The 27,270-nt window shown below is 44.3% G+C and overlaps 1 protein-coding gene across 6 annotated transcripts in view; it reads right to left on the bottom strand.

The window, feature by feature from the left end:
* Positions 1–27,270, bottom strand: part of NUP214 (nucleoporin 214) — a 92,789-nt gene that overhangs the window by 5,739 nt on the left and 59,780 nt on the right. For all 6 annotated transcript variants that reach the window (XM_033123094.1, XM_033123099.1, XM_033123096.1 and 3 more), the window contains exons 28-32: positions 26,991–27,052; positions 22,578–24,377; positions 20,721–20,791; positions 8,981–9,137; positions 2,654–2,806 (exon numbers count right to left, since the gene is read on the bottom strand). In XM_033123094.1, coding sequence (XP_032978985.1) covers positions 2,654–2,806; positions 8,981–9,137; positions 20,721–20,791; positions 22,578–24,377; positions 26,991–27,052 — 2,243 coding nt within the window. The remainder of the gene's footprint in view (positions 1–2,653; positions 2,807–8,980; positions 9,138–20,720; positions 20,792–22,577; positions 24,378–26,990; positions 27,053–27,270) is intronic.

Here is a 27,270-nt window from a genome sequence, read left to right as displayed (position 1 = left end):
AGGGAACGAAGGTGGCCTGGCGCAAGCAAGGAGGTGATCAGCCTAAAGGGGCAGGGACGTTCTTCTCGCCCCTTTCAGAAAATGAATCTTGTGGAGAGGGATCAATCAGTCCTACACACACACACACACACACACACACACACACACACACACACAACCACCCCACCCCACCCCCAAGTGAAAAAGACTGGTTGTTCTGGTCTTATTTTTGGAGACAGGCAACTCACGCCTGATGATAAGAGGGGTTTGATTTTGTTAGATGCCACATTTTCATGATTTTCTTCTCCAGAAGAAACAGAAATTTACTAATCATCAATGATAATAAAATCTCTGATTTACTGAGGGCCCTTCCCATGCCAACTATGGTGCCACGTGCTGTCCAACAGCTTGCTTTAATCACCCAATAAACCTGAAGTCCCTACATCACAGGTGAGGAAACTGAGGCTTGGAGAACATGTCACTTGTCTACATTTAGCTAACTAGTAAACGGCAGAGCTGGGACTGGAACAAGGTCTGAGTAACTAAAAAGACTACCTGTCACCTAACCATTACGTGTCACCCTCCTTTCCTCCACTGCCAGTAAATCCAGCAACTCCAGCATCAGAGCCGTGGGGTGAACCCAATGGACTGGGGACGGCAGCAAGGTCATCGTCAGCCTGTCCTCTCCTCAGATCACTTCTGGCAGGATTATTTCCTAATGCCGCTGTGCTGACAGAGGATGCAGACTCGGACTTTTTCAAAGACCCATCCAAGCTGTCCATCTAATGTCCCTGAGAGCAAAAGGCGGCAATCCTGACGCCTGGGGCTTTTGTGCTGCCTCAGCAGGAAGGCTGACTCCTTTATTTCAAGCAGCCTTTCCTTACGCTCTGAGGCACCACTTCCTGTAGAAGGAATTTTGAGAACTGACACAACTCTGCGGCAGAGAGAAGGTTCCGGATCCACAGGGATAGCAGGTTTCCCCCTACCCTCACCTCCACCTTTTTGGTGGCTAGTTCATTCACCTTACGCATTTGCCAGGTAGCTTTCTCAGAGTCCTCAATTTAGATGGTTTCATGGGGCAAATAATCAAGTCAGAAAAATATTCTCCAAGGTGGGAAGATACACTTTTTTCCCCCCAACTATGCTGGCATCCTGGTATAGTTAACAACAGAGTTGGCATGAACCAGTCCCAGAATGCCAACCAGCTACCTGCTGCTGTTCTCCCAGCAGTGCAACACTTGCTTAGGTACAAGGTATACTTTCTCTAAGACTGAAAAAGTAAAAGCATCAGATTCTCAAATCCAATGGGATCTGATCCCAGGATAAGGAACAACATAGGAGAAAAACACATGAGTTGAAGAAAACATTATCAGTTTCCTTAAAAATATATATTAAGTCTTGATGATTAATGAACTAAGATCTTGTAGTCTATTAATATTTACCTTGTTAACTAGGAACGAGCGCTTTGTAGCCCTTTCATTTTTAAATCATTCACTAGGGAAGGTTGGGGGCAAAATAAAGCGGCAGTGCTCATTTCCAGTCAATTTTAAATTCTAGAAAGAGTATCAAAAACTGGCAACCAAAGAATACCTCCCGCAAGTCCCAGGTCTGAGGGAAGGTGCACAGTGCATGTGGAAATCATGGCAGTTTGGGCGCTAAAAGGGGGAATTCCAGATACTAATTTGGGGCAGTCCTGAGCCAGAGCCACCTGTGCATCTGGTCCGCAGGTAGGATCCTTCCTTTGGCATTGTGGGAATTTCAGTCGCCAACACCAGAGGGAGAAGCCTACTCACACACAGGAGTTGGCTTTAAAGAACTGCTTCCTCAGCAAACACCCCCTCCTTCTGCCCCCACCTTTAAAAACAAATCCTTTCACACAATTTTCCATGCAACGGACAGGAAGGCGACCCTCTGTAGATCTCAGAGACAGAAGTAGGATAGGGAGGCAGTGGGCAGAAAGGAAGTACGTTTTTGTGTCCAAACATACACTGTTCTTTAAAAAGTTTAATTATAAATGTAACACTTGATTACAAAAAGTCACCCAATTATAAAGTACACTTTAAAAGTAATGCTGGGATAAAAAGCAGTGCTGGTAATGGTCTTTGTTCTGGATTACATGGGTATATTCCAACTGTGAAAATTAAGCTGTATACTTATGATATGTGAATATTCAGATACTGTATATGGACCTGTATATCTAATATATTTATGTACATTATACTCAATTAAAAGAAAAAGAGTGATTTGGGTAAGAAGGCAACATGATATAGACATAAGCAATTAAACAGTCTTACCCACAACAGGTAATGGGCACCCAAGCAATCTTTGACTCAGGAGGCTTTCTATTAGTTATCACTTTCTCCTATGTTCCCTTACTTTCGTTGTTCTGCACTTGACTGCTAAATATTTAGTGTTTTTTTCCCTAGGAAGACTCTAAGTTCTCCTAAGGGTTACATTTTACATGCATTCTGTGGTTTTAACAAATCTAGGAGACCTGGAAGTGTCAGGAACGTAGCAGATGCTCAATAAATATACAAATAAATCGAGGGGAAGTCAATTTATCCATACTCCAATCCTACTCCCTCCAGAGCCCTAGGGAGATCTCCTACCAGATATCTACGCACATGTGAACGTAATGTGTAAAAATAAGCATGGCCAGTAAGTGCCTGAGTACCTGTCTTATTCGGAACGGGAAACCCAAAGCCTTGGGATGCCACACTTCCTCCTCCAGAGCTGAAAGTGCCAGCAGGTTTCTGTTCTCCAAATGACGAGCTGGCAAATCCACCGAATGTCTTGGCCCCACTGTTTCCGAATAGGTTAGAGGTATCTGCAGAGATGAGAGATGGGTGAGGGGGTCAGAGGCAGAGAAACGTCGTTATTTACTTCTTAGAACAGAGAAGAAAGAAACCTCAGCTGGGTGTTTCCGGAGAAGGGTGTGACCGGGGAGTCTGGGATTCAAAGGAGCCGAGCTGAAGAGACACGGACACCTTCTTTAACTTGTGTGTGAGTCTTGACCCGTTTTTAATCATTTTGGTACCCAGGCTCCGGATGTCTTGGCATGACTGCCCCCAAATCAAGGGGCAGGCTGCAATGGAGAGGCTCCTTTGCAGAAATGCACCTGTGCTCCACAGGTATCAGGACCCCGACCAACAGAGGGCCAACACAGCAGCTTCACATCAGACTGGTTTCTTCTGAGGAATAAGGCTTGTTTTCATCCATCTCCTCACATGATGACCAACTTCAAATTTTGTCAAACTAGAGAAAATGAAGTTAGAGCAAATCCAAACCAAGCATGATGGCTTCCAGCACTCTGCTGTGATGGTCAAGTTCAGCCTGGGTGCTGCTGTTTGGTCTTCTCAGAGAACAGCAGACGAAGCAAGGAAAGCCGTGCTGCTCCTACCTCTGGTCTGAGGGATGTTCCAAGAACGTGAAAGAGGCCAGCAAGGCCTCCAGTCAATTTCCTCTAAGGCCCCCCGACCTTTTAGATGTGTATCTAGTGGGTCACTGCTTCACGTACACACTGAATCCGCTCCAAGAATTAAAGGAAAACAGGAAACTACTAAAAACCAAGATGGGTAAGAAGTATGTTTGCTTCCCCACCATGTAAGAATGGGTATTTTATTAAATGAGTTTGTCCCCCAATAAGGCTGGGAAACTATCTGCAAATGGCATGGACGCCCCAAGACAGAGGCAGAAACAGGCGGCTGAAATGATACGCTCTGCGGGGAAATGCAGAACCGACTGTTACCAGGTGAGAAGCGTGCACTCTGCGAAGGCCAGTCTTCCCTGCGTCAGGGGCTCCCTATGAAGGTGGTGGAAAGGGAGAGCAGGGGAGTAACTCACTCTCTGAGTCGAGCTGCCTGAAGAGGTGGCCCACCACTACGTCTGTCCAAGCCAAGGTCTCCCGTCTCGCTCTGCGGCCAATCCCACCCCAGTGTGAGATGCAACTCGGAGTACTTCCAGTTGCAATGCTTGACTTCCAACCCAGGAAGGGAGCAGCTTTATCCTAGGGACACGACCACCTGACATTTCTAGGTACCTATGACACAGAGCCTCGGACCACAGGGTCACCTGTTCTGTAAAACTACTGCCGACAGTTTGGGAGCTTGGCTCTGAGCATGTCAGGCGCTGACATGTCAGGCGCTGAGAGCGGGTGGGAGTGGTTCCCCAGTTCCTTTTCATCACGCTCATTTCGGGTACCACACGATTACTTCTCCCCTGGTGGAGGCCTCTTCAATGGTCTGATCTCTCCCTTGATGAGCTGGAGGTTTCACTTGATTCCTTCAATGGCAGTACATCTGACACTGGAGACGAAAACAGGCTCCGCACTCATTCCTCTAACGGAATTTCAAGAATGGAGGACTGCAATTTTCTCACTGTGTCACTGCTAATGAAGCAAAATTTCAAATAGCGAACTCAAGGGCGTGATTAGGGGCCAGATCCCCTCTTGGAGAATCAAAGCAGAGGTGAAATGATTTGACTGGGACAGTAGTGAGATGACTTCCTGAGAGGTCAGAGAACATTTGAACATCTCCGGGCTTCTTCACCCCTTTATCTCTTTAACAATCCTTTATCTTGATGGTTGCTGGACTTCTCACAGTGATCACTTCTTTAGGTCTATAAATGTCGACTCACTACGGTGTACCCCTGAAACTAATGTAATATTGTATGTTCGCTATATTTGAATGAGAATCTTAAAAAAGAAAAAGAATCCCTTGTCTTTAAGGTGCTCACAGCATATTACAGTGGAACAAGCATGAGTTTTGTGGTCAGACCCAGCTTAGAATACCTTGTAAATAGAACATTGGGCAAGGCCTTGTCCTTCTAAGTCCCAGTTTCCTCACCCATAACATGGGGCTGGCAGGTGTGACCATGCAAAGTGCTGCGAAGATAAATGACGTAATACGTGTAGAGCACCTACGGTAGCACCTCAGGAAACAGAACTTCCACTCTGTTTCTTTAACTCTCCTCCTGCCATATCCCAATCACATTCAATATAATAAAACACAGAGGATGCAATCCTTTTCATTTTGCGAAGATCACGAGAATTCAATGATTCAAGTTGTAACAGCTGTTGTCTGCGGTCTCAGAAGGAGCCCAGCATACTGAAAATTGTTAGGATTTATTTAAGCGGCTCTGAAACAAAGTCGCATAAAACAATGTCTGTTTCTGTTTCTATGGCCAACAACGTGTTTCTCGGGTCTCTCTTAATGGCTCCAAAATGACACGGTCTCTAGTTCTTGAAAATGTGGTAAATAAGAGAATATTTAGTTGCTGTAACAATATTTCGTTGTGGAGATTCTTCTTCGCTTGTGAATAGCTAGCCAGGAAGAAAACTTGTCTTTGCAGAGGTGTCCGCTGACCTCCACTTTGGGGGGTGACAAGTACAGTGAAACTGGCCTCTGCTTCCACCCTGCTGATTGGCACAGGGATCCTCTTTGGTCATTTATTTGGCAAAAACACTAACAGCATGTAACACCAGGGTCTGACCAAATTTAAATTACACTTGATATGAATTTAATGTATTAAAATCACAGAGACCAGGTCCCATGTCATTCCGCAGGTCTAAAGTCCCTAAACGAGAATTCAACACATACTGACAAAGGGATTCTCAAGAAGCTCTGGTCCATCATCCTTTCCAAGGGATTTTCTTAAAAACCAGTCGCAGAGGGAGCCTCGAGAGCCCAAAAGCCTCTCATCAAACAGTGCTCTCACCTTGCACGGAGAGTGTGCTCAGCATGCTAGTGACCAGTGACCAGTGTCCTTGGACAAGACGCCAGGAGGTAGCAGGTTCTTGCAGGCACCAATTCCCAGAGGTGCCAGATTTTACACGACCCTAAGGCTTACCAGTGGAGCTTGGGTGGAATCTCTGGGGAAGACAGAAGAAACCTTTATGCAGTGTGGGATACTGTACTGGTTACAGAGCGTGCCAACCCCAAGCAAGTATTCGGGGTCTGTCCTCGGGTATCGCAGTTTCGGTAACTTCTCAGCACTGAAGAGGGCTGCTTCGGGACCAGGCAGCCTGGGGCCTGCCACAAAGTAATTGCTGCTTGCTCAGTTTGTGCTCGGTCGGATATCTATCTGCAAGAACGTGCGTGATGCCATGAGGAACGAGCACAGGGCTGTCGAACGGCACGCCTGGGAGGAGTTACGTCACACGGCAAGGCGAGGAAGGTCTCAGGAGGCGACATGATGGACCGCAGCTCGGGAAGGAGACCCAGATCAACCCCGGCCGTGCCACGCAATGGCTGTTACCACCAGAAGTCCACGTCCCTTCTCAGAACCTATGTCCTTATCGGTAAAACGAGGATGGTAAAACCAGACACATTGAAAAGTACTGTCGTACGAAGTGATCAACCACATACACTGAGCATCTGGCACACAGCAGGTGATCAATAAAGAACTCCCTTCTGCTTGATGTCTCGTGAAGGAACAGAATACAAGGGTGGCAAATTCTAGACTGGTAGAACTCGCAGTGGGCACGTGGGACCCTTAGGTAAAGCTGCAGAGGAAGAGACTTACACGCCCCTTAAAGGAAGGGCAGGTTCAGATGGGTGGGGTGGAGGGAGCACTGCACCAGGGAGGGGTGGGGGAGGTGTTCGTGTGTGAAGGACAGACAGCAAGCAGACGGACTGGCCGAAGCAGAGGGAAGGTGTGGGGGGAACTGAGTCAAAGGCAGAAAAGCACTGGGGCCAGCTCATGGAGTGCCCCGAAATTTCCGCCGAAGGAGATGGTTTGCACTTTATGCTATAGTCAGGGGGAGGCTGCCAAAGGGTTTTGAGTAGGAAAAGTGGCCAACTGAAGCCGAGTTTTCAGACGCTCACTTTGGTATGGATGTCCGGAGGAGACTGGACGCGGGGAGGAGTTTGGAGACTACTGTGATGCCCCAGTGAGTCCCCTTCTCGGGGAAATGAAAGAGGCAGGGGAAAAAGTGCTTAAGAGACAGGAAGAGAAGCAGGAGAGTCAATCCACACAGCACAGGGAAGCGCTGCTGCAAAGTACCAGCGCTGCAATTGCCCGAGGAGCAAGAGGCTGCCCCGGTGATGTGCAGAAAGCTCTTTGTTCTGTGGCGAAGACAATGGCTGCCCCAGGTGATTCTAGCTCCTTCCTCTTATCCTGTACTTGGTCGTTGGGGCTATAGGGGCTCCTGTCCCTTTCACTATCAAACCATACACTTCGTTTTTAAAAATAAAATAAAGGCTCAGTCTTTCCTGTACCCTTTCAAAGTCACTTCAACTTCCTTTAAGCATAAACGTAACCGCTGGGTTACAACCGCCAGCGTTTAGGAGACGAAGACAAGCAGGTGTCTGGTACCAAGGCAGATGTGCTTATTTCAAACCAGAATTAAAGAATCAGAAGTGACGGTGTGCCAGGAAACAGGCTGGGAGGGGATGGGGGCTGACCGTGGTGCTGTCCAAGTACTCCCACGGTGTCAATAAATACTCCCCGATGTCCCTAAACAGGGAGCTGGAGAGAGGTGCGCCCAGCTGGCTCTCGGGGACTGGTGCAAGCCAGCTCCAGGCCACCAGTGAGAGAAGGCAATTCTTGGACAGGTAAGAGCTGTGGCATTTGAGATGATGAGCGGGAGGAAGGGAATTTTTTACAAGGATATCACAGCTAAGTTTTAACAATATGGGCTAGTAACACAGTCTTGCCAATGATCACCTACCTACAAGGTAAACCCACCTTTCTAACCAGCACACTGTCCAGTGCCCATTATGTCAGAGGCTCTGTTTGGCACGTTATGTAAGACACAGCTGAAATCTAGGTCTGCCACTTTCCGGTTTTGAGACTTCAAAAACAAATCACCTGCCCACCGGGGCTGGTTCCTTACTGGAAAGTGCAGAGTGCTGTGCAGGAGTTATGTTTTCAAAGGACGTGTGTGGAGTCCTGAAGCTCTGTGCTGATAGCTGGAAAAAAGGTGGGGAAGCCAACCCAAGTGTATCTGGTTCTGATCCCTGCTTCTGGGTAACCCGTTTTTATGTTTTGCCAATCAGGATTCTGCTTACGCGTTCATCTGCAGAAACAGTTTTTGAAAATGACTAGGTTCGATTTCTAACACTCCTTCATTCTAGGATCCTAAATTCCTCCGGGCAGACTGGAAGCTGAAGAACAAAAATTTCTGATTATATAATTTCACAAGTTAAGCGGAACATCTCTGGATTGTAATCTTTGTTTTTGTATCACCAGATGGACAGTGACATCAAAATACCAGATCTTTGAATCCAGGAGACTCAGGATAGATTTTTGCTTTTAACTACATGAGCCTTGATGTTAAGGAAATACCTGTCCTGTCTGGGACATCAGCTCTCGATCTGTTAAGATCTCATACAGAACAACAGATGAGAGAAGCCTCTGGCAAAGCATATTCAATGAGAGAAGCTACGATGAAGATGACAGGTCCCCAACTTCCCATCTCAGCCTCCATCAGCAGCAAGATATAGTTTTTAAAGAAATAAACAAACAAATTTTCATTTCCAACCATGAAGAGACGACAAGTCAACGAAGAATTTAAAAAATTAGCTGGAGAAGAAAGTGCCATTAGAAAGACACAGCTTCAGTTGAAAATAAGACAAACAGGTAAGAGATGAGAAATAATGAAGGCTTCAACGTCTGGGTTACATTTCTCTATAGTAGCTGAATTTTAAAGCAAATGAGTACTACGCAAATGAAAATCCAGATGCATCTTCACCAGACATCCCAGCTTGTTCTTCTGTCTCATTCTGCCTGTCTCCTTGCATTGTTTCAATCCTAATTCATTTCAACCCTCTCCCTGCAGCTCGGATGCCTTTCATGACTCTATAGGACATCTCATTAAAAGAACAAAAATAAACAACAAAATCGAAACAGATCACACTGCTTTGGGGCAGACAGTTTAAATGGCCCCTCTAGACCTTTCCTTTCTTTTCTGCACTTGTCACCAAAACTTTGACAACAGCACAAGGATGACAGTGGTATGGGAGACATTTAAGGGGGCTGGGAAAGCTCGTTCTCGACTTACTTGGGGTGGTTGTAGATCCGAAGCCCCCGCTGGCTGAGCTGAATGGGTTTTTGTTGGCTGCATCCTGGCTGGGTTTCCCGCCAAGGCCACTGAAGAAACCTCCCCCTCTTCCAGTGTTTCCAGACCCAAACACGCTACCACTGGAAGACGATGACTGCTAAAAAACAAAAGGGGCAGGAAGCGAGATAGGATGAGAGTTCACTGTAAAACGGCAGGCCACATCCGCGGAAAGGCAGTGCTCACAGCTGGTACAAATGGGAAAGCAAGCGACCTCTGACCAGTTCCGGGATGGAGGCTCTGACAACCAGACAAGAAGCTGGACTCAGGACAGGGGCTTCCTACACATCTGAAGTGCTCCGGTGATTCCACAAACATGACTTCTGTCTCGGCTGACACGATGCCGGGGGCAAGAAAATCAAGCCCTCAAGAGTTCCCCCAAATGCAAAAGTTGAAAAACATTTTGAGGTGGTGATGAGTACCACCACTATTTTGATTCCTCTGGTGTTTGGCTGAACTCATCAGCAACTGACGACCGGTGATTTACACTGTCTTTTCTCCCAATTTGTGCACTTTTCGTTCATAATGACTTTCCCAGTAGTGCAGAAATAAGCTGAAATTAGTTCCATTGTTGAAATGATGACCACAGCTGAATTCCATCCAAGTCTGCACATTTATTGCTCAGAATATGTTGCTAACTCAGGGCGCATGCTGACTCAAAGCTGTAGCTGGCACCACGTACTATTTCTGTTTAGAAATTGATTCTTGAAGGAAAACCAGTGCTAGATCTGAGGGACCATTAGTATTAGTTAAGTGTGAGATCTCCTTGGCTGATAACATAGAATAAGATGGGTTTTTAGAAATGGGTCGCTCTGTATAGCAACATTTCAGGAGCCCCATTCAAAGGGGGGCAGAGTGGTGCTGAAATCCCTCTTCTGTAAAATGGGGATAATATACCACCCACCTCAAAACGATGAGTACACGAAATGAGCTGAGAAGCAGTGCACTTTCGATCAGTGCCTGAAATGACAGGCTCCCAAAATGGCTGCTGTAAGGTATTTTCGCAACCACCACAAAGGAACAATGACTGAATACTTTCTGTGCGCGAGGCGTGTTTCTAAGCACTTGAACAAGGAACCATTTAATCCCCACCGAGGCCAAACCTACAGCAGGCCCCCTCTGAAACACCCACCTCTGCAGCGGCACAGCCAGCCAGCCCCCTGGGGCCAGCCCCCAACCCTAACTTGCTGCCTGGACTCCACGATGTAACTGACGCCCTGCTTCCACGACCCTGTACTCAACAGCGCTGGAATGACTTTAAAATGGCCGCGAGGTGACTTCACTCCTGTTTCAAAGTTCTATAAAAGACCCTACATGATCGGGCCCCTGTCCATCTCTTGACATTATCTTTCATCATGCCCGCCATCGGGTTTCGTCACACTGGTCTGTTGTACCCTGAACACAAGCTAATTTTCCCTGAGGGTGAGATGCTTAACCTGTGTGCTCTCCCACTTTTTCTTTGACCCTTTAAACTTTTAAAAACAACAATAACAGTAACAGTTTACTACAACCATTTAATATGAGTAGAGCTTTTTAAAACTTGGCGTCTAATCCAATCATAAAAAGCATGGCTTTGATAACTAGTAACCTGACTCTGAAAGGAAGGAAGCCATGACGGCCAGTGCGTGTAGAAAATACCCGATTTTTTAGCTGACTTCTATGGATCACGCCGACACACAGGGAACTGCCAATATATGGACACTGGTGCCCTACCAAAACACAGCCATTTCAGACGGTTCAATTGAATTTTGAAAAATATAATTTGAAAAATAATGGATATCCGTAGAAATGAAATAGAAGTGGGTAACACTTCCCTGAAGTGAACTGACTTATTACATCCTTTTAAGTGGGTTAGAGAGAATCCCATTCATTTTAATTGCTATAAATAACAATTATTTTTAAAACTTTAAATTATGGAACATCTCAAAACGTGTACAAAAAGTAGATGGAAGAGGAACACTGGACTCTCCGGATTCTCATCACCAAGCTTCAACAATGAACTCACAGCCAGCTGAGTTCTAGCTATACCCCCATTTTCTTCCCCTCATCCTTTATTAGTATGAAGAAGTCCGAGCCATCTTACCATTTCCTCCATTGATTTTCCAATATAAATCTCTAAAACATAAACCATAACCACAATACCATTATCACTGTCTAAAAAATTAAGAGGAATTCCTTAATATCATTAAGTAAGGAGTTAGTCAAGCCTTATAATATTGCCAAGAAACACCAAAACACAAATCAAACCTGAATCTCATCAAGCCCCCAGACCCACACACTTCACAGGAAGTAGCAGCACAGAAAACAAGTTAACTTGGAAGCTATGCCACGGGGATGCAGTCAGCAACCAGACCATGCGGAACTCTCTAGAACAAATGATCTGCTCTGTTCAACAACTGAATTATGAGGAAATATACAAGAGAGACAAGGAAGGGTAATCTTAATAAAGAGACTTAAGAGACCTATCAACCTATCTCAGTGTGTACCTGATTTGATCCTAATTCAAAGAAACAAATGTAAAGAGACATTTACGAGACTTCTTCAGAAAGCCATGACCTATTTATTTAACCTAAGTCATCTTCCCTCATTCATTTTCCTTTTTCTTCTTAGCATTTAAAATGATATGAAGTGAAACTGTTTTTAAAAAGACCCCCTCCATCACATGGAAGCTCTATAAACGCAGACCCTTTGTCTTTCTCATCACTGAATTCCTGCAGGAATGAATTAATTTGGACAGTCCTGGTTCTACAATTTACTAGCTAAGTATTGCCCTTTTAACAACTTTAAATCTTCTGATCCATGAGCATGGGATATCCTTCCATTTATTTAGATCATCTTGAATTTCTTTAAACAATGTTTTTATGATATTCAGAATACGAGTGTGTTTTTGCACTTTTGTTAAATTTATTCCCAAGTATTTTATTGTTTTTGATGCTATTAAAAATGGAACCATTTTCTTAATTTCATTTTTAAATGATTCACTGCAAATGCATGGAAATAGAATTGATTTTTATATATTGATCTTGTGTTCTGAAAACTTGCTGAACCCATTTATTGGTTCTAATAATTTTTAGTGGATTCCTTCGGATTTTCATGATCACATCATCTGCAGATATATAGACTTACTTCTTCCTTCCTTTCCAATCTGGATGCCTTTTATTTCCTTTTCTTGCCTAAGTGACCTGACTAGAATCGAAATATGCTTTTGATATCATGTTGTTGCATGCACCAGTCATTCTTCTCTTTTTCTTGCCGAGGAGTTTTCCACTGTGTGAGTACGCCAGTGTTTATGATTCTGGGACTGAACATCTGGGATAACTTCCAGGCTGGGGCTATCATGAACAAAGCTGCTATGAACAGCCTTACAGAAATCTTCTTGTGGCATGTATTTTCATTTCTTTTGGGTAAATACCTAGGACTGGAATTGTTGAACCATGAAATCAGTGTACATTTATTTGACTTATTAAAAAATTGCCAGGGCCGGCCTGGTGGCTCAGGCGGTTAGAGCTCCATGTTCCTAACTCCGAAGGCTGCCGGTTCGATTCCCACATGGGCCAGTGGGCTCTCAACCACAAGGTTACCAGTTTGATTCCTCGAGTCCCGCAAGGGATGGTGGGCTCCACCCCCTGCAACTAAGATTGAACACGGCACGCTGAGCTGCCGCTGAGCTCCCGGATGGCTCAGTTGGTTGGAGCGCATCCTCTAAACCACAAGGTTGCCAGTTCAATTCCTCGAGTCCCGCAAGAGATGGGCAGCGCCCCCTGCAACTAAAATTGAACACGGCACCTTGAGCTGAGCTGCCGCTGAGCTCCCAATGGCTCAGTTGGTTGGAGCGCATCCTCTCAACCACAAGATTGCAGGTTCGACTCCCGCAAGGGATGGTGGGCTGCACCCCCTGCAACTAGCAAAGGCAACTGGACCTGGAGCTGGGCTGTGCCTTCCACAACTAAGACTGAAAGGACAACAACTTGACTTGGAAAGAAGTCCTGGAAGTACACACTGTTCCCCAATAAAAGTCCTGTTCCCCTTCCCACAATATCTTTAAAAAAAAAGAAAAAAATCGCCAAATGGTTTGCCATAGTGACTGCGACCATTTCCCACTCCCACCAGCAATGCATCAAGAGATTTAGTTGCTTGAGATCTTTCCAACATTTGGTTTTGTTAAGTTCTTAAATTTTATAATTCTAGCGGGTATGAAGTTGTATCTCACTGTGGTTTTCATTTGCATTTCTCTGCTAACACTGCTGAGCAAGTTTTCGCACATCCTCTTTTGTAAGGTATCTACCCAAGTATTTTGCTTATTTTTAAAACTGGGCTGTCTTTCTACTTCTGATTCAAAGTTCTTTATATATCCTAGAAGAAGCCCTTTGGTTTAATATACTATAAATATTTTCTCCCAGTCTATGCCCTGCCTTTTCATTTTTATAACAGGTCTCTTGATTGATGAGCATTAGTTTGTAATTTTGATGAGGTCCAGTTTTCCAATTTTCTTCTTTCATAGTCAGTGCCTTTTATGTTCTAAGAGATCTTTGTCTACCTAATGGTTTCTAACAGTGGCATTACTGACATTTTGGTCTGGATAATTCTGTTTTAGCAGCATTGTTGGCCTCTGCCAATTAGATGCTAGTTGTATTCCCCACTCACGAGAACCAAACATGTGTCCAGACACTGTGACTGTGAAATTCCCCTGGGGGCAAAATCGATACCCGTTGAGAATCACTGGTCTACTCCCAGATAGGAAAGACATTTTTGCTATGGTTGTCATATATTTAATATCTCATTATAACCACACAATACACTGTTTCCCTGTACATTGTCTTTTTTCCTTAGTTGCTTAAAATTTTTAACATTTGGATTTCAAAAGCTTAACTATGGCGTGTCTAGGTGTGGTTTTCTAATCGTTATTCTCCTTGGGCTCTGCAGAGTTTCTTGGATTTGTGGATTCGTTTTTCAACAAATTTAGAAAAGATTGGCCATTGTTTATTCAAGTATTTTCTTTTCCTATCCCATTCTGTCTCTTCTCCTCTGGAACTCTGATTACAAATACACTGGACTGCCTGATATTGTTGCACAGGCCACTAATGTTCTATTTTTTTTTTTTTTGGCTCTGACCTTTGTTATAGATAATTTCTGTTGACATATCTTCAAGTCCACTGTTCTTCTGTAGTATTCACTCTGCTGTTAAACTTGCCTAATCATTTATTTCAGATACTAGATTTAAACTTCAGCTACAGATCAAGGCTATTTGTTTTTGTAAAATATGATTGTGAGTTCCCCTTTTATTTTTGCTTCTTCGCATGTTATGTAATTGTTTTTTGGGAGGGGTATACCAAATTTTGTGTAAGATGAACGAACAGTTGTGTGGTGACTGAAGAACACTAACGTTTCTTTCTAGAGTGAGAGCCCTCTGTTTCACCTGCACCTTAAAGCGAGGAGGTCATTATTCCGATTTCACTAAGTGCTGAGTTGAATGGGAAGTGAGTCACAGACTTCATTCACCTCTGGTTAGCCCGACACTGTCTTTGCTTAGAGTTTAGGTTGTTTGTCTTTTAAGTGTTTAAGCCTAGAGCCAGGAGGTAGTTGGGCTGCAGCATTGCCTTTGGATTCAACAGTTCTAGGTAACAGGAGATTGCAAGCCTGTGCAAGTTGTTTCTGCTTTTCAGTCCTGCCTTTATTTCCTTTCTCTTAGCAAAAATTCCCCGGGGGGTGGGGGATGGTTTATACTAAACAAATTACTGTTGTACAATTCCTGTTGTACCTACAAGTCTTTCAGATCCCGATTTGTTAAAAAACAAAATAAACAATGAAAAACACCCCAGCTTTATTGGGATATAATTCATATACCATATAACTCACTGATTTAAAGTATAGAATTCAATGGTTTACATTAAGTTTAAAAAACTGTGGTATAATGTATATGACATAAAACTTGCCATTTTAACCATTTTAAAGTATACAGTTCAGTGATATTAATAATATTCAGTGTTGTGCTACCATCACCACTGTGAATTTCCAAAGGTTTTCCATCACCTGAACCAGACTTCTGTAACCACTCAGCTAAAGCGCCCCATTCCCTCCCGCCCCCCGCCCCTGGTAATCTCTAATTTTTGGCTCTATGTGAGTTTACCTATTCTTTTTTGGTTTTTAAAATAGTTTTTTAACCTCCTTTATTTTTATTTTTTTATTGTGGTAAAACATACATTAAAATTGCCATTTTATACTATTTTAAGAGTGCAATTCACTAGTATTAAGTACATTCAGTGTGTACAACCATCACCACTATCCATTTCTAGAACTTTTCCATCATTCCAAACATTTTACACTCTTACCAATGACTCCATTCATGTAGTCATTTTTGAATGACTACTTTTGAATTCACCTATTTTGAATATTGCATGTAAGTGAGGTTTACAGTGTTTGTCCTTTTAGGTGTGGCGTATCTTAATTAGCACCATGTATTCAAGGTTCACCCACGTGTAGCATCAATGAGAACTCCCTTTTTAAGGCTGAATAAATACCCCTCAATCATGTATGTACCGTATTTTATCTATCCAGTCATCTGCTGATGGACACTCGGGCTGTTTCCACCTGTGGCCGCTGAATAATGCTGCAATGCATACTGGCAACAAGTGTCTGCTTGAGTCCCTGCTTTTACTCCTGGGTACACACTTAGGAGTGGAGTTGCCGGGTCATATGATCATTCTACGGTTAGCTGTCTGAGGGTCCACCACACTGTTTTCCATAGCAGCTGCATCATTTTACATTCTAACCAGAAATGCACGAGAGTTCCAATTTTTCCACATTCTTGTCAATACTTGTTCTTTGTTTTTTTAAAATTATAGCCATTGTAGTAGGTGTGATGTGGTATCTCATTACAGTTTTGATTTTCCTTTTCCTAATGTTTAATGCTTTTGATCTTTTCATGTGTTTATTGGTCATTTGTTTTGCTTACCCTCATTGTTTCCAATAGCTTCTAACAGCCAGTAAATTTCCTCAATCTTCAGCAGGACCTCTCTTCTGCCTTTCCAAACCCAGACCTGACATTTGCCCCCAGAAGCTGCTGTACCATTGTGCTCACCTATGATGGGCTCCTCTCTCTGGAAAGCAATTCAACGAGGCTTTCTGTCACTCTCTGACAGTCCTGCTGTGACAGATATTTTCCAAAGATGATCACAGCAAATATTACTAAACTCATATGCTCTTCTACAGCAGGAGATGAAGACTAGTCCTCTCCCCCTTGGACCTGGGCGGGTCTCAGTGACTGCCTTGAATAATAGGGTGCAGCATAAATGATGCCCTGTGACTTGAGGTTAGGTCATAAAAGGTTATGTGGCTTCTGCCTAGAGCCCTCTCTTGAATATTCCTCTTTGGAATGCAGCCACCATGTTGTGAGCAAGCCCAGGCCACACAGAAAGTCACATGGAGATGTTCTAGCCAGAGTTCCAGTTAAGGTCTGAACCAACAGCCAAACCACCCACCACAGGTAAACAAACAAATATAAGTAAACACTACTAGGTTTGGGGGTCGTTTGTTACACAGCATTAGGGAATTCCAATACCCATAGAATAAGCGTGATTTTCACACTATCTGCTTTTGTGTGTTGTAACAAGAGTGACGGTATTCTACATCCTAGCCAGAATCTGCCTTGCATCCTTAGATTTTTCTGAGGATACGCCTACCACCTGAAAATTAATTCCTTTTCACAGCCTATCATGTGCTAGCACTGGGGATTGAGCACTGAATGTAACAGATTAGGTCCCTGCCATCACAGAAAAAATACTGGTTTGAATTTCTGGCCCTTCCAACTGCAAATGTAATTTCTGTGAAGGAAGGCTAATAGGAGACTAAGTCACCGATATGCAGTTTATCACAGTAAGTTTTCCACCTCTTGGCTCGACATTATGCCGTTATGCCTATGAGAGTCACCCGTTAGCTCTCATTTGTTCATTTCCACAGCTGGGTAACATTCTACTCCAGTAACACAAGTCCATTTACCCCCTGGAAGGTTGATCAACTTTTGGGTTGTTTATAGTTTCCGGTTACTATGAACACGCTTGTATCTTGCCACACAGGTGCATGAGTTTCTCTGAACACACCTAGGAGAGGAATGGCCGGTCTTTACTATTACAGGTCATGCCAAACTACTTTCCAGGATGGTTGTACCAACTCACACCCCCAACCGGGAGTCTACACGAGCTCTGCTGCTCTGCACATTCGCTGGCATCTGCGATTGTGGGCCTTTTAGTTTTGGCCGTCTCACCGGAGTGCATCTCTTTGTGGCTTTAATTTGCATTGCTAATTAATCTGAGTATGTTTACAGGTCCTCTGGCCATCCTTTACGTATTTTTTTGGTTTTCTTCTCCTTTTTGAAAAAATTGTGGTAAAATATACATAAAATTTACCATTTTAAGCAGTTAAGTGTATAATTCAGTGGCATTAAGTACATTCAAAATGTTGAGCAACCAACATTATCCTTTTTTGATGAAGTCTTTCACCTGTTTTCCTTCTATTGTGTTTTTTATTAAGTCCACAAATTTTACGTGTACAGAGCTCAATGAATTTTGACCTTCAGAATGTTCAATGTTCAAGATATCTAACATTGTTAGCACTTTAGAAGGCTCCTTCGTACCCCATCTTTAATGGCCTCAAAGTATCCACTATTCTGATTTCTACCCTAAGGGCTATGTTTTGCCTGTAACTGACTCTTTACGTAAATGCGACCCAACAGTATGTACTCGTGTCTGGCTCCTTTCGCTTCACAATATGCCTGTGAGATTCATTCATTCGTGTTGTACAGGAGCAGGACGTTTCATTTCCTGCTCTGGAGTAATCCTACCCTATAAATATACCACCATTACTTCATCCATTCTTCAGCTGATACGCATTTGGGCTGCTTCCTCCTTTTCCCTGTTCTGAATATACTGCTAGGAATATTCTAATCCCCACCTTGTGGGGAACAAAGGCACTCGTTTCTGTTGGTCACACATCTAGAAGATCTGCTGGGCCAGGAGGGATTTTGTATATCCAGTCTTGTATCACCAGACAGTTTTCCAGAGCGGTTATGTGAATTCCCACTCCCTTAGTGTGGGAGCGTTTCTATCGCTCTATTTCCTCACCAGCACTGGGTATTAGAGACCCTCTCAATTTTAGCCATTTTGCTGGGGGTGTAGTTGTCTTTTCTCTTTTTGATTTGTATGGTTTATAGTCTCAATATAATTACACTTTTGGTTACACAGGCTACAATTTTCCTATTTCATGGCTTATTTTACCCTAAAATTAAGAAAGCTGTAATTTTAGTGAAGTCAATTTTCCTTCCTGCCTGAGGAGTATCCTTTAGAATTTCCCTCAGGTCTCCTAGGCATAAATTCTCTCAGGATCTATCTGAAAAAATGTCTTGATTCCATTCTTGAAAGACATTTTTTTGCTGGGTTCAGAAATTCTAGGTAGGTAGACTGTCTCTGGCTTTCATCATCACTGCTAAGAAGTCAGCTGTCAGTCCAACTCTTGCTCCTTTGAAGGGAACCTGTCTTTTTATCTCTGAGTGCTTTTAATGTTTTATCTTTGCATTTCTGCAGTTTCACTATGACAGGTCTTAGAATCAATTTCCTTTTATGCATTCTGCTTGGTATCTGTTGGACTTTTGAATCCATGGCTTACTGTTTTCTATTGGTTTGGGAAATTTGTCTTTTTCTCTTCTAATATTGCCATACGTTCTTTCTCTTCTCCTTCTGATTAAACGTTATGTTGGACTTTCGCTCTTTCTTTTGTATCTTCCATCTTTTTTGCTCTCCATGAGGCATCCCAGATGACTTAATCTGACCTATCTTCTAATTCAAGGGTCAGCCAACTATAGTCCATGGGTCAAATCCAGCCTGCTATCGGATTCTGTAAATAAAGCTTTATGGGAACACAACCATGCCCTCAAAGTCTAAAATATTTACTATCAGGCTCTTTACAGGAAAAGGTTGCTGATACCTGGTCTAGTACATCACCGTTCTCGTCACCTGGGACTAATCTGCTGATTTAAAATTTTAATTATTGTATTTCTCTAGGAGTTCTATTTAGTTCTTTTTCAAAGCTGCTGACACTTCTTTCCTGGTATTTTCAAGTTTGTTGCTATTTCTTTTAAACATGTAAAACACCTGTTTTACAGTCTAGGAAGTCTTTGTAAATATACATCTGATGTTTACTCTGGCTCTTGGTCATAATTCCTTGTTTCCTTTAGTGACTAATTTAGGTGTAAGAATCAATGTCCTTAAAAACTATTTGAGGTGAAGGGGCTACAGTCAATAGTGTGGTAAGTTTGCACAGTGACAGGTGGTTTCTAGACTAGGTGTGGTGAGCACATTGTAAGATAAATGCTGAATCACTATGTTGTATACCTGAAACTAATATAATATTGCATGCCAACAATACTTTAATTTAAAAAAATTACTTGAGGCCGAGAATACAGTGACTTTTCTTCAGAGTGTCTGCTTTTGCCAGACACCTGCAGACACCACCCTCCCAGGACCATGTCAGGCCACGCCCACACGCGGAGATGGGTGAACCTGGAGCCCCAGCTTATTGTGGGTAGGATCTCTCACTTTGTGCACATCTTGCTTAGTGATTTCTGCCCCATTGCCCTTTGGAGTTATTAAAATAGGAAATTCTGTGCTCCACTCACTTCTCTAGATTCCCATTTTCCTTTTAATTTGGCTTGACAAAAATACCTTGTTGGCTTAACAGTGCTTTTAAAACGATGGTTTTTATGTATTATCTAGCATTAGCTGTTTGCAGTGGGGAACTTGGCTTGATGTATCTAGCCCGCCATCACCTGATTTTCCAGGTCCTGGAAAATCAGGTTTCCTTTCTCTCTGTGAAGGATCACAGACTAGGGCAGAGGTATCTTCAAAGGAGAAAGAGGATGAAGAAAATCAACTATTGAAGATGTGGAAGAAACAAATAATATGCCTACCGCTTTATAAACTACTGGACAAATACCAGGTCCACCTTCAGAAAGTCACTACCATTTCCGCTATGGCAGAGTCCCTTCCTTTGCAAGGATTCCTCATGAGGTTACTAGGACCTGAAAGCAGTCAAATTAACCTCCCTGGGCCTTCAGTGTCCTCATCTGTCAAAGGAGGAGTATAACAGCACCTACAGAAGTACTGATGATTAATGAGTCAATTAGCATAAAGCGCTTACAACCACGCCCCGCACAGATAAGCACGAGCCATCCAAACTCAAATAGCTTGGATGACTAACAAGAATCCCTGGACACACAGTTACACAGGGCCATATGTGGTTTCTGTTGCACACTCTTCTTTTAGTTTAAATAACCATTTAAAAAAATAAAAACCATTCTTAGCTTAAGGACCTTAAAAAAAAAAAAAAAAGGCTAAGAAGCAGATTTAGCCCATCGGGCGTAGCTTGCCAACCCCTGGCCAAACAGAACAGGCAGAAGATTGATGGGAATCACGCACTGTGCTTTTAAAGTGCTTTCAAAGGATCAAAATTGTTGTGATTCTCTCCTATTAGAGGCCGAGAAGCCTGCAACCTCAGGGGAGCTAAAGAAGGCGGAGTTTGAGAATCACACAAGGCTGTTTGCGGGGGTTGCGTGTACAACACGAACACGATATATGAACAATGTGGATGGGTTTGATGTATGCGGACATGAAGAGAGGCAAACATACTTATTTACCTGGCCAAAGACTGTTCCACCAGTACTGGCTGCTTGACCAAACAAAGAACCAGTATTACTAGACCCAAATCCTGTAAAATAAAAAGAAAACAAAAGTTTTAATTGGATGAGTCTTTTACAACATTACTGTGTTTTTTTTGGTGTGTGTGTTTTTTTTAATGGCATTCAGCTGTGCTAAAATACCCCACAATAAATCAACCCATGAATAAAATCTGTCTTCCTATGTAGGAAATAGAGAAAATTATGAGTACATAAACATCTTTAATTCATTGCTAGCATTTCAAAATAGTAGAAATTCCAAAGTCCCAAGGACTGAATTCTGTCTCCTACGAAACCCCAGGGGGGTGGGGACCAAAACAGATCGTATACTTTCAGAGTGACTTTCCCCCAGACTTTTAGCTGCCAAGAAGTCTTTCTAATGACTGAGTAAATTTCGTGACTATTTCTACTCCCTGGTTTCCTCTGATCTCAAACACCAGATTCTTTCAGGGTAGTTTAACTTTCTTTGACGTGGCATAACATGGTTGAGGTGCTGGGTTAACAGAGCCTGGGAAAACCAGGCAGAACTGTGTGTTATATAACAAGAGCCCTGGACAAGGAGTTAGAAGGCAGGGGTCCCGTTTTCATTCCTGCCGTGATCTAGGTAAGGGGAACTCGGACAAGTCGCGGTTCCTCCGCCAGGGCTGGAGCAGACTGCTCAGGTACCTGCCCAGTTACTGTATGAAAGGTTTCTTCAGGTTTGTAATTATGTTGAAACAATTCAATTATAGCTGTGTATGCGGGACTCTCAGGCTTCGACTGCAGAACAAAGGATGCACTAAAGAGTTAAATATCCTACTCTCTTTTAAGACTCACAGGGCCTCTCCCTGCCCATTCTCCAGACCAAGTTATCACATTTCCCATCACTCAATTGGCCAAACAGCCTCTTCACAGGGCACCAGGTACATCTCAAAACTTTCTTTCACCACTGTGTCCTTGTAGCCAAACTTACGAACGTTTGTTGGGAGTTTAACAAACGTCTGTTAAAGGAAGGAAAAGATTTCCTTTCTAGTAAATTATGAACCATTTTCAAATAAATTGTCACCAAAGGAATGAATCAGCAGTTACTTAGAATTCTGCCCACCAAGAAATCAATAGTTTGTCCCCCCACGGCCAAACTGCTGAAGAACTGCCTTTCGTAAGATAACCATCAGAAAGCGAGATTTAGAAAAGATTTTCAGACTGTTCCGTCTATAGCTAACTTAAATATAAAAGGAGCTGCTACAATTGGACATGCCAACAGGAAAATTATATTTTACTCTCAAAAACAGTACAATTTAAAGATTCGTGTTTTGTTTTTTTTTTAATTACAACATTGAAAATCGAATAACCCCAACTTTTCCAATGTGGGTGTCTGCCCTAGCAAGCAAGATGGTGTCAGAGGAAACGTAACATACTGCCAGGCAGTGAACTAGGATAAGCAGCTCTGGTTCTACTACGTATTAGCACAAAACGGCATCGGAGCTGCCATCTCAAGGCCTGACGCTTTGGGACATAATGACCTCTGACGTCTCTTCCAAATTAAAAATTTCCTATGTTATGAGTCATTCCTTCCTTGCCATGCCTTTCAACTTTGCATCACCCGCCCATGAAACTGGCACTGTGGTGGCTTGTAGAGGGGAGCTTGCTGGGAGCGACACGGGAGCTCAGTGACAAGCTGAAGAAACTCCCGGGACCACCAATTCTCGAAGTTCCCTTCTTGGCTTCACGGAGCCTCGTTTGTTTTCCCTTCCTTTCAATTACGAAAGGAACACAGGTTTATTGCAAATGTTTCAAATAATACAGAGAACAAAGTAAAAATCTTCCAGAAATTCTTACCTGAAGCTTGACAAAAGCTAAACCCAGAGGATGACGCCGTGGTGGTGGTGGCCGAGTTGCCACCAAACACAGAGCTTCCCTGCCCAAAGCCGGGGCTCTGGCCAAAAGCAGGGGTGTTGCTTTGGCCGAACATGCCCCCGCCTGTGCTGGCAGAAGACTGTCCAAAGGAGAACGAGCAGGGGCTGCTGGTGCTGGAAGGGGCACCAAAGACATTCCCACTGGAAGATGGGGAAGAGGCCCCGGACTGACCAAAAGCAGGGCCGGAGCTGAACCCGGGCTGACCGAAGGAAAAGCCGCTCGCAGCAGGGCTGCTCGTCGACTGCCCGAAGGCCGGGGCTTGCCCAAATGTCGTCTGTCCAAAGACCCCTGTGGCGGAGGTGCCAAAAGCTGGACTGCTGAACCCTGAGCTGCTGACCTGTGGCGTGCTGGTGGTGGCCGTGCTAGCTATGCTGCCTGTCTGCTGCCCAAACAGGCTTGGTGCGGTGCTGGCTGCCACCTGCCCAAACGTGGGGGTGGCCGAAGGGGCAGTGCCCGTGCTGCTGCTGGTGAGCTGGCTGAAAGCTGAGTTAGAACTGGCGGCAGGTGACTGAGGGATGACAGATGAGCCCGAAGTGACAGTCCCAAACACCGCTGTATCTGTAGCTGGGCTCGGGGCAGCACTGGGGACAGCACTGGAGGTTGTGGGGGGACTCGATGCTTCTGAGGTTACAGGGAATGCACTTGGGGTTGCTGCTGCTGTGCCAGCAGTCTGCCCAGCCACCGAAGGGGTGGGAGGAGGAGACACCGGTTCTGTCTTGACATCGGGGGCCCCGGTGGCTGCTGGCATGGCCTCTACAGAAGGTGCCAGGAGACTGGCGCTAGAAGCTGCAGCGCTGGGGCTGCTGCCTGCAGGCTGGGCAGGAGCAGGTTCTTTCTTCACGGAGTCAGAAGTCTGCAGAGGAGCCTGGGGAAGCGGGGCCGTGGACACTGAGACCTCACTGTTGCCTGGCTTCTCAGGCAAAGATGACGACGCAGTCTCCTCTGTGCTTTTAGTAGAGGACGCAGGCAGGGTGGGAGCAGAGGTGGCACTCAGGAGGCTACTAAATGACAAGGTGGGGAACGATGTCGGAAGGGGAGTGGTAGTGGTGGCTGGTGGGGGGGCAGATAGGGGTCCTGTACTACCGGCCTGTTGGCTTCCAAATGAAAAGCTCGTCTTGCTACTACTTAGAGAGATCCCACCAAAACTGAGCGCCCCAGAGGAGCTTGCACTGGTGAGTGGCAGGCTGCCAAAGACACCAGCCGTGGAACTGCTGGTGCTGGTGGCTGCTGCTGGTGGTGCTACTGTGGTGGCGGTCACAGAGGAGGTGCCAGGGGGCTCCGTGTGCTTCCCTAACACAGAAGGGCCAGTAAAATTAAACCCCGAGGGCACGAGTGACGTCTTGGTTGGCTGTGCACTAGTGAGGCTTGTGGACGAAGCCTTACTGGCTGGCTTTGTGGAATCATCGGCTTGGCCAACCCGCAGTCCTGAGAAACTTCCTAGAGTCTCGCCAGCCAAAGAACTTGGAAACAGCAGCTCTCCCAACTTGGACGGGGTTTCCAACTTGCTGGAAGGGGTGGAAAGAGCAATTCCAGAAGGTGCCACAGGCCTGCTGCTCGACGGAGCCGACTCTCCTGGAGAAGCAGTGGCAGCTCCACTGGTGTTTGACGGTGTCATTCGTGAGGGAGAGGAGCTTTCAGGAACGGTCTCGTATAAAGGTTTGCCTCCCCCCCCAAAGGAGAATGTGTCCAGCTGGTTTGACTCTTTAGCAGGGGGTGTGGCCCCTAGTAAGAAAAAGAAATTAGGAGATGGGTGGGATTTAGTAGAGTATGACCTATGTCTCCACCGACAATTTCTAAGCCAAAGTCTCTCTCCTCCCTCGATGCCGTCAGGGATAGCTTGTTCTAACAACGGTTTTCCTCAGGGAGGACAGAATGGATGCTTCTCCATAGGAACGTCAGCCCTGTCTGAGTCATCTCACTGAGGTGAAAAGGGCAACTATTCTTTTTATGACCGTTAAGTCACAACAAAATACACCCTATCTAGAATACATGAAATTAACATGTTATCCCAAAAGAGAAACAAAAAGGCCTCTTTCCTGATTTTCCCGCGTGTGCTTTCTTCACTAAGGTTGTTGGCACAGTCCTAGCCTATCGACCTCCTGACAGATCAGGAATTGATCCCAAGCTGCAAGTTTTCCTTTGGTTCTTTAATGGGCAAATAGGGTGCCAGTCCACAGACAATCCTTTTCCATACAATTAAGGGCTACGTCCTAGCGTTCTCCTCAGTAAGTGGTTTTAGAGAGGGAGTCTGGCCTCATGGTCAAGCACTTGGCTCCAGAGCTGGACGCTCAGCCACTTGCTGGCTGTGTGACTTTGGAAGTTACTTTACCTCTCTGGGCTTCAAGTTCCCTATTTGGAAAATAGAAATAACGATAGTACCTACCTACCTCGCTGAGTTTCAAAGATGAAATGAAATTAAGCACTCACAACAAGGCTTGTTAAAACAATGAGTGGTCAATAAATTAGAGTAATTAAAATTTATTTTTAAACTAAAATTAGCCTATTACAAGTGTTTATTGATCTTCCTAACTCCATTTTGTTTTAAGAAGTCTGGCTATCACCAACTCCTGGATCACTGCAAAGCCCCCTGCTACCTGTGTGTAATTTCCAGAAAGACCTCTTTGTATCACTGGTGTTGTGCAGAGTTGTTTATGGTTTTGGGCTGTTGTCTATTCTCATAGTAATGAAAATGTTTATAGAACTGGTATTGTATTACTATTTTACTTTATTTACGATTTTTTGAATGCTTTTGATTGTTCTTCTCCAATCTTTTTGTATCACTGAGTTCTTTTTCCTCTAGAAAGTGAGATTGGGGAGGAGGTGGGCCGCCAGGGTGTTCTGCCACATCTAAGGGGGCAGAGGTTAAAAAAAAAAGTTTAAGAAATACTTCTCCAAAGAGAAAGAAATGAAACTGACAACCCTTTAAGTGCCACACAGATCAAGTTTAGAAGTCTGCTATGCTTTCAACTCCCTAATCTCCCTCCGGGAGGTTTTAGGAGATTGCTTTTCTACTAAAAAACTTCTACCACTTGGGTTGGCACACAAAAAACACTCAAAAAATATTTGTTGCGGGGCGGCTGGATGACTCAGTTGGTTAGAGCGCAAGCTCTCAATAACAAGGTTGCCGGTTCAATTCCCGGATGGGATGGTGGGCTGCGCCCCCCGCAAATAAAGATTGAAAACGGCGACTGGACTTAGAGCTGAGCTGCGCCCTCCACAACTAGATTGAAGGACGACTTGGAGCTGATGGGCCCTGGAGAACCACACTGTTCCCCAATATTCTCCAATAAAATAAAATAAAAAAAATTAGTAACTTAAAAAAAAAGGGGGGGGGGGAACCAATCCGGTGCTCAGGCGGTTGGAGCGCCGCGCTCCTAACGCCAAGGTCGCCGGTTCGATTCCCACATGGCCAGTGAGCTGCGCCCTCTACAGCTAAGACTGTGAACAACGGCTCTCCCTGGAGCTGGGCTGCCGTGAGTAGCTCAGGTTGGTGTAGCTGAGGTTGGTGTGAGCTGCCATGGGCTACCGTGTGCCGCCGTGAGTGGCCGGCAGCCAGCGTGGGCTGCTGTGAGTGGCCAACCAATGACCAGCGACCGACTACCTCAGCCAGCAGGGCGCAAGGCTCATAAATACCAGCAGAGGCCAGGGAGCTGTGTCCTACATAGCTAGACTGAGAAACAACGGCTTGAACCGGAGTGGGGGTGGGGGGCAGGCGGCGGAGGGGAGGCGAATGAAAGGGGAAGGAAAATTTGTTGAATGAACAGGTGAAAGATGGTCACTGTGTTATTCACTACAGGGAAAACTGGGAAATAACTTAAATGTCCAACAGGTGGTTACATCAATTATGGCACATCCAGAAGAAATTATGTCGCTGTTATAAATGACTTTTATATAATATTTCAATAATATTGGAAAATTCACAAGAGATTGGGCTAAATGAAAGAAAGTAGAAGACAAAACCCCCCAGAAGGAAATATAACAGAACTGCAATGGTAACAATTGAAGAGTATGATGTGAGACTCTAGGACATATATCACTTCTTATAATAAAAGCTTTCTTTTTAAATAAAAGAAAAACAAACTTAATTATTTAAACCGAAAACTAGAAGGCACTTAAAAGACATCCTTTCCTTGTTCCTAATTATGAAGGTAGATAGAAGTCCTTCCCAACAGCTTGTTAAATCCAGCCTATTTCTAACGAATATCAACACTAAATTTACTGTAGATACTTGCAGCAAAACGCAGTAGCAATAAAATGTCAACACATCTATACAAAAAGAACCTGCACGTGTTTAGGGAAACACAAAAGTAATGCTATGCAAAGCAGAGACTGTACCTTGTGTGGCAGTGAAATTGGAAGACGGTGTTGGTGTGATTATCCCAAAATTAAAGCCAGTCCTAGGGAGTGGAAGAAGAGAAGTTAAAAAGAGCAAACCTAAGGCACAATTGCCCTTTTAATTTCCATTGCCCTTTTAATACAACATTTTATAATTCACTCACTACTGCTCTTGAGGAACTTATAATCTAGAAGATAAACGCATCTATTTGCGAAGCAGCAAAGCCACTCCGAGATTTCTAAGCAGGGAGAGGTCATTTGTGGGGGAGGTAAGAAGGGA

This window comes from Rhinolophus ferrumequinum, chromosome 12 (genome assembly GCF_004115265.2).
Source record: "Rhinolophus ferrumequinum isolate MPI-CBG mRhiFer1 chromosome 12, mRhiFer1_v1.p, whole genome shotgun sequence".
Classification (NCBI taxonomy): domain Eukaryota; kingdom Metazoa; phylum Chordata; class Mammalia; order Chiroptera; family Rhinolophidae; genus Rhinolophus; species Rhinolophus ferrumequinum.
The sequence above is the reverse complement of the archived record's forward strand: the minus strand, read 5'-3'. Positions and strand labels throughout refer to the sequence as shown.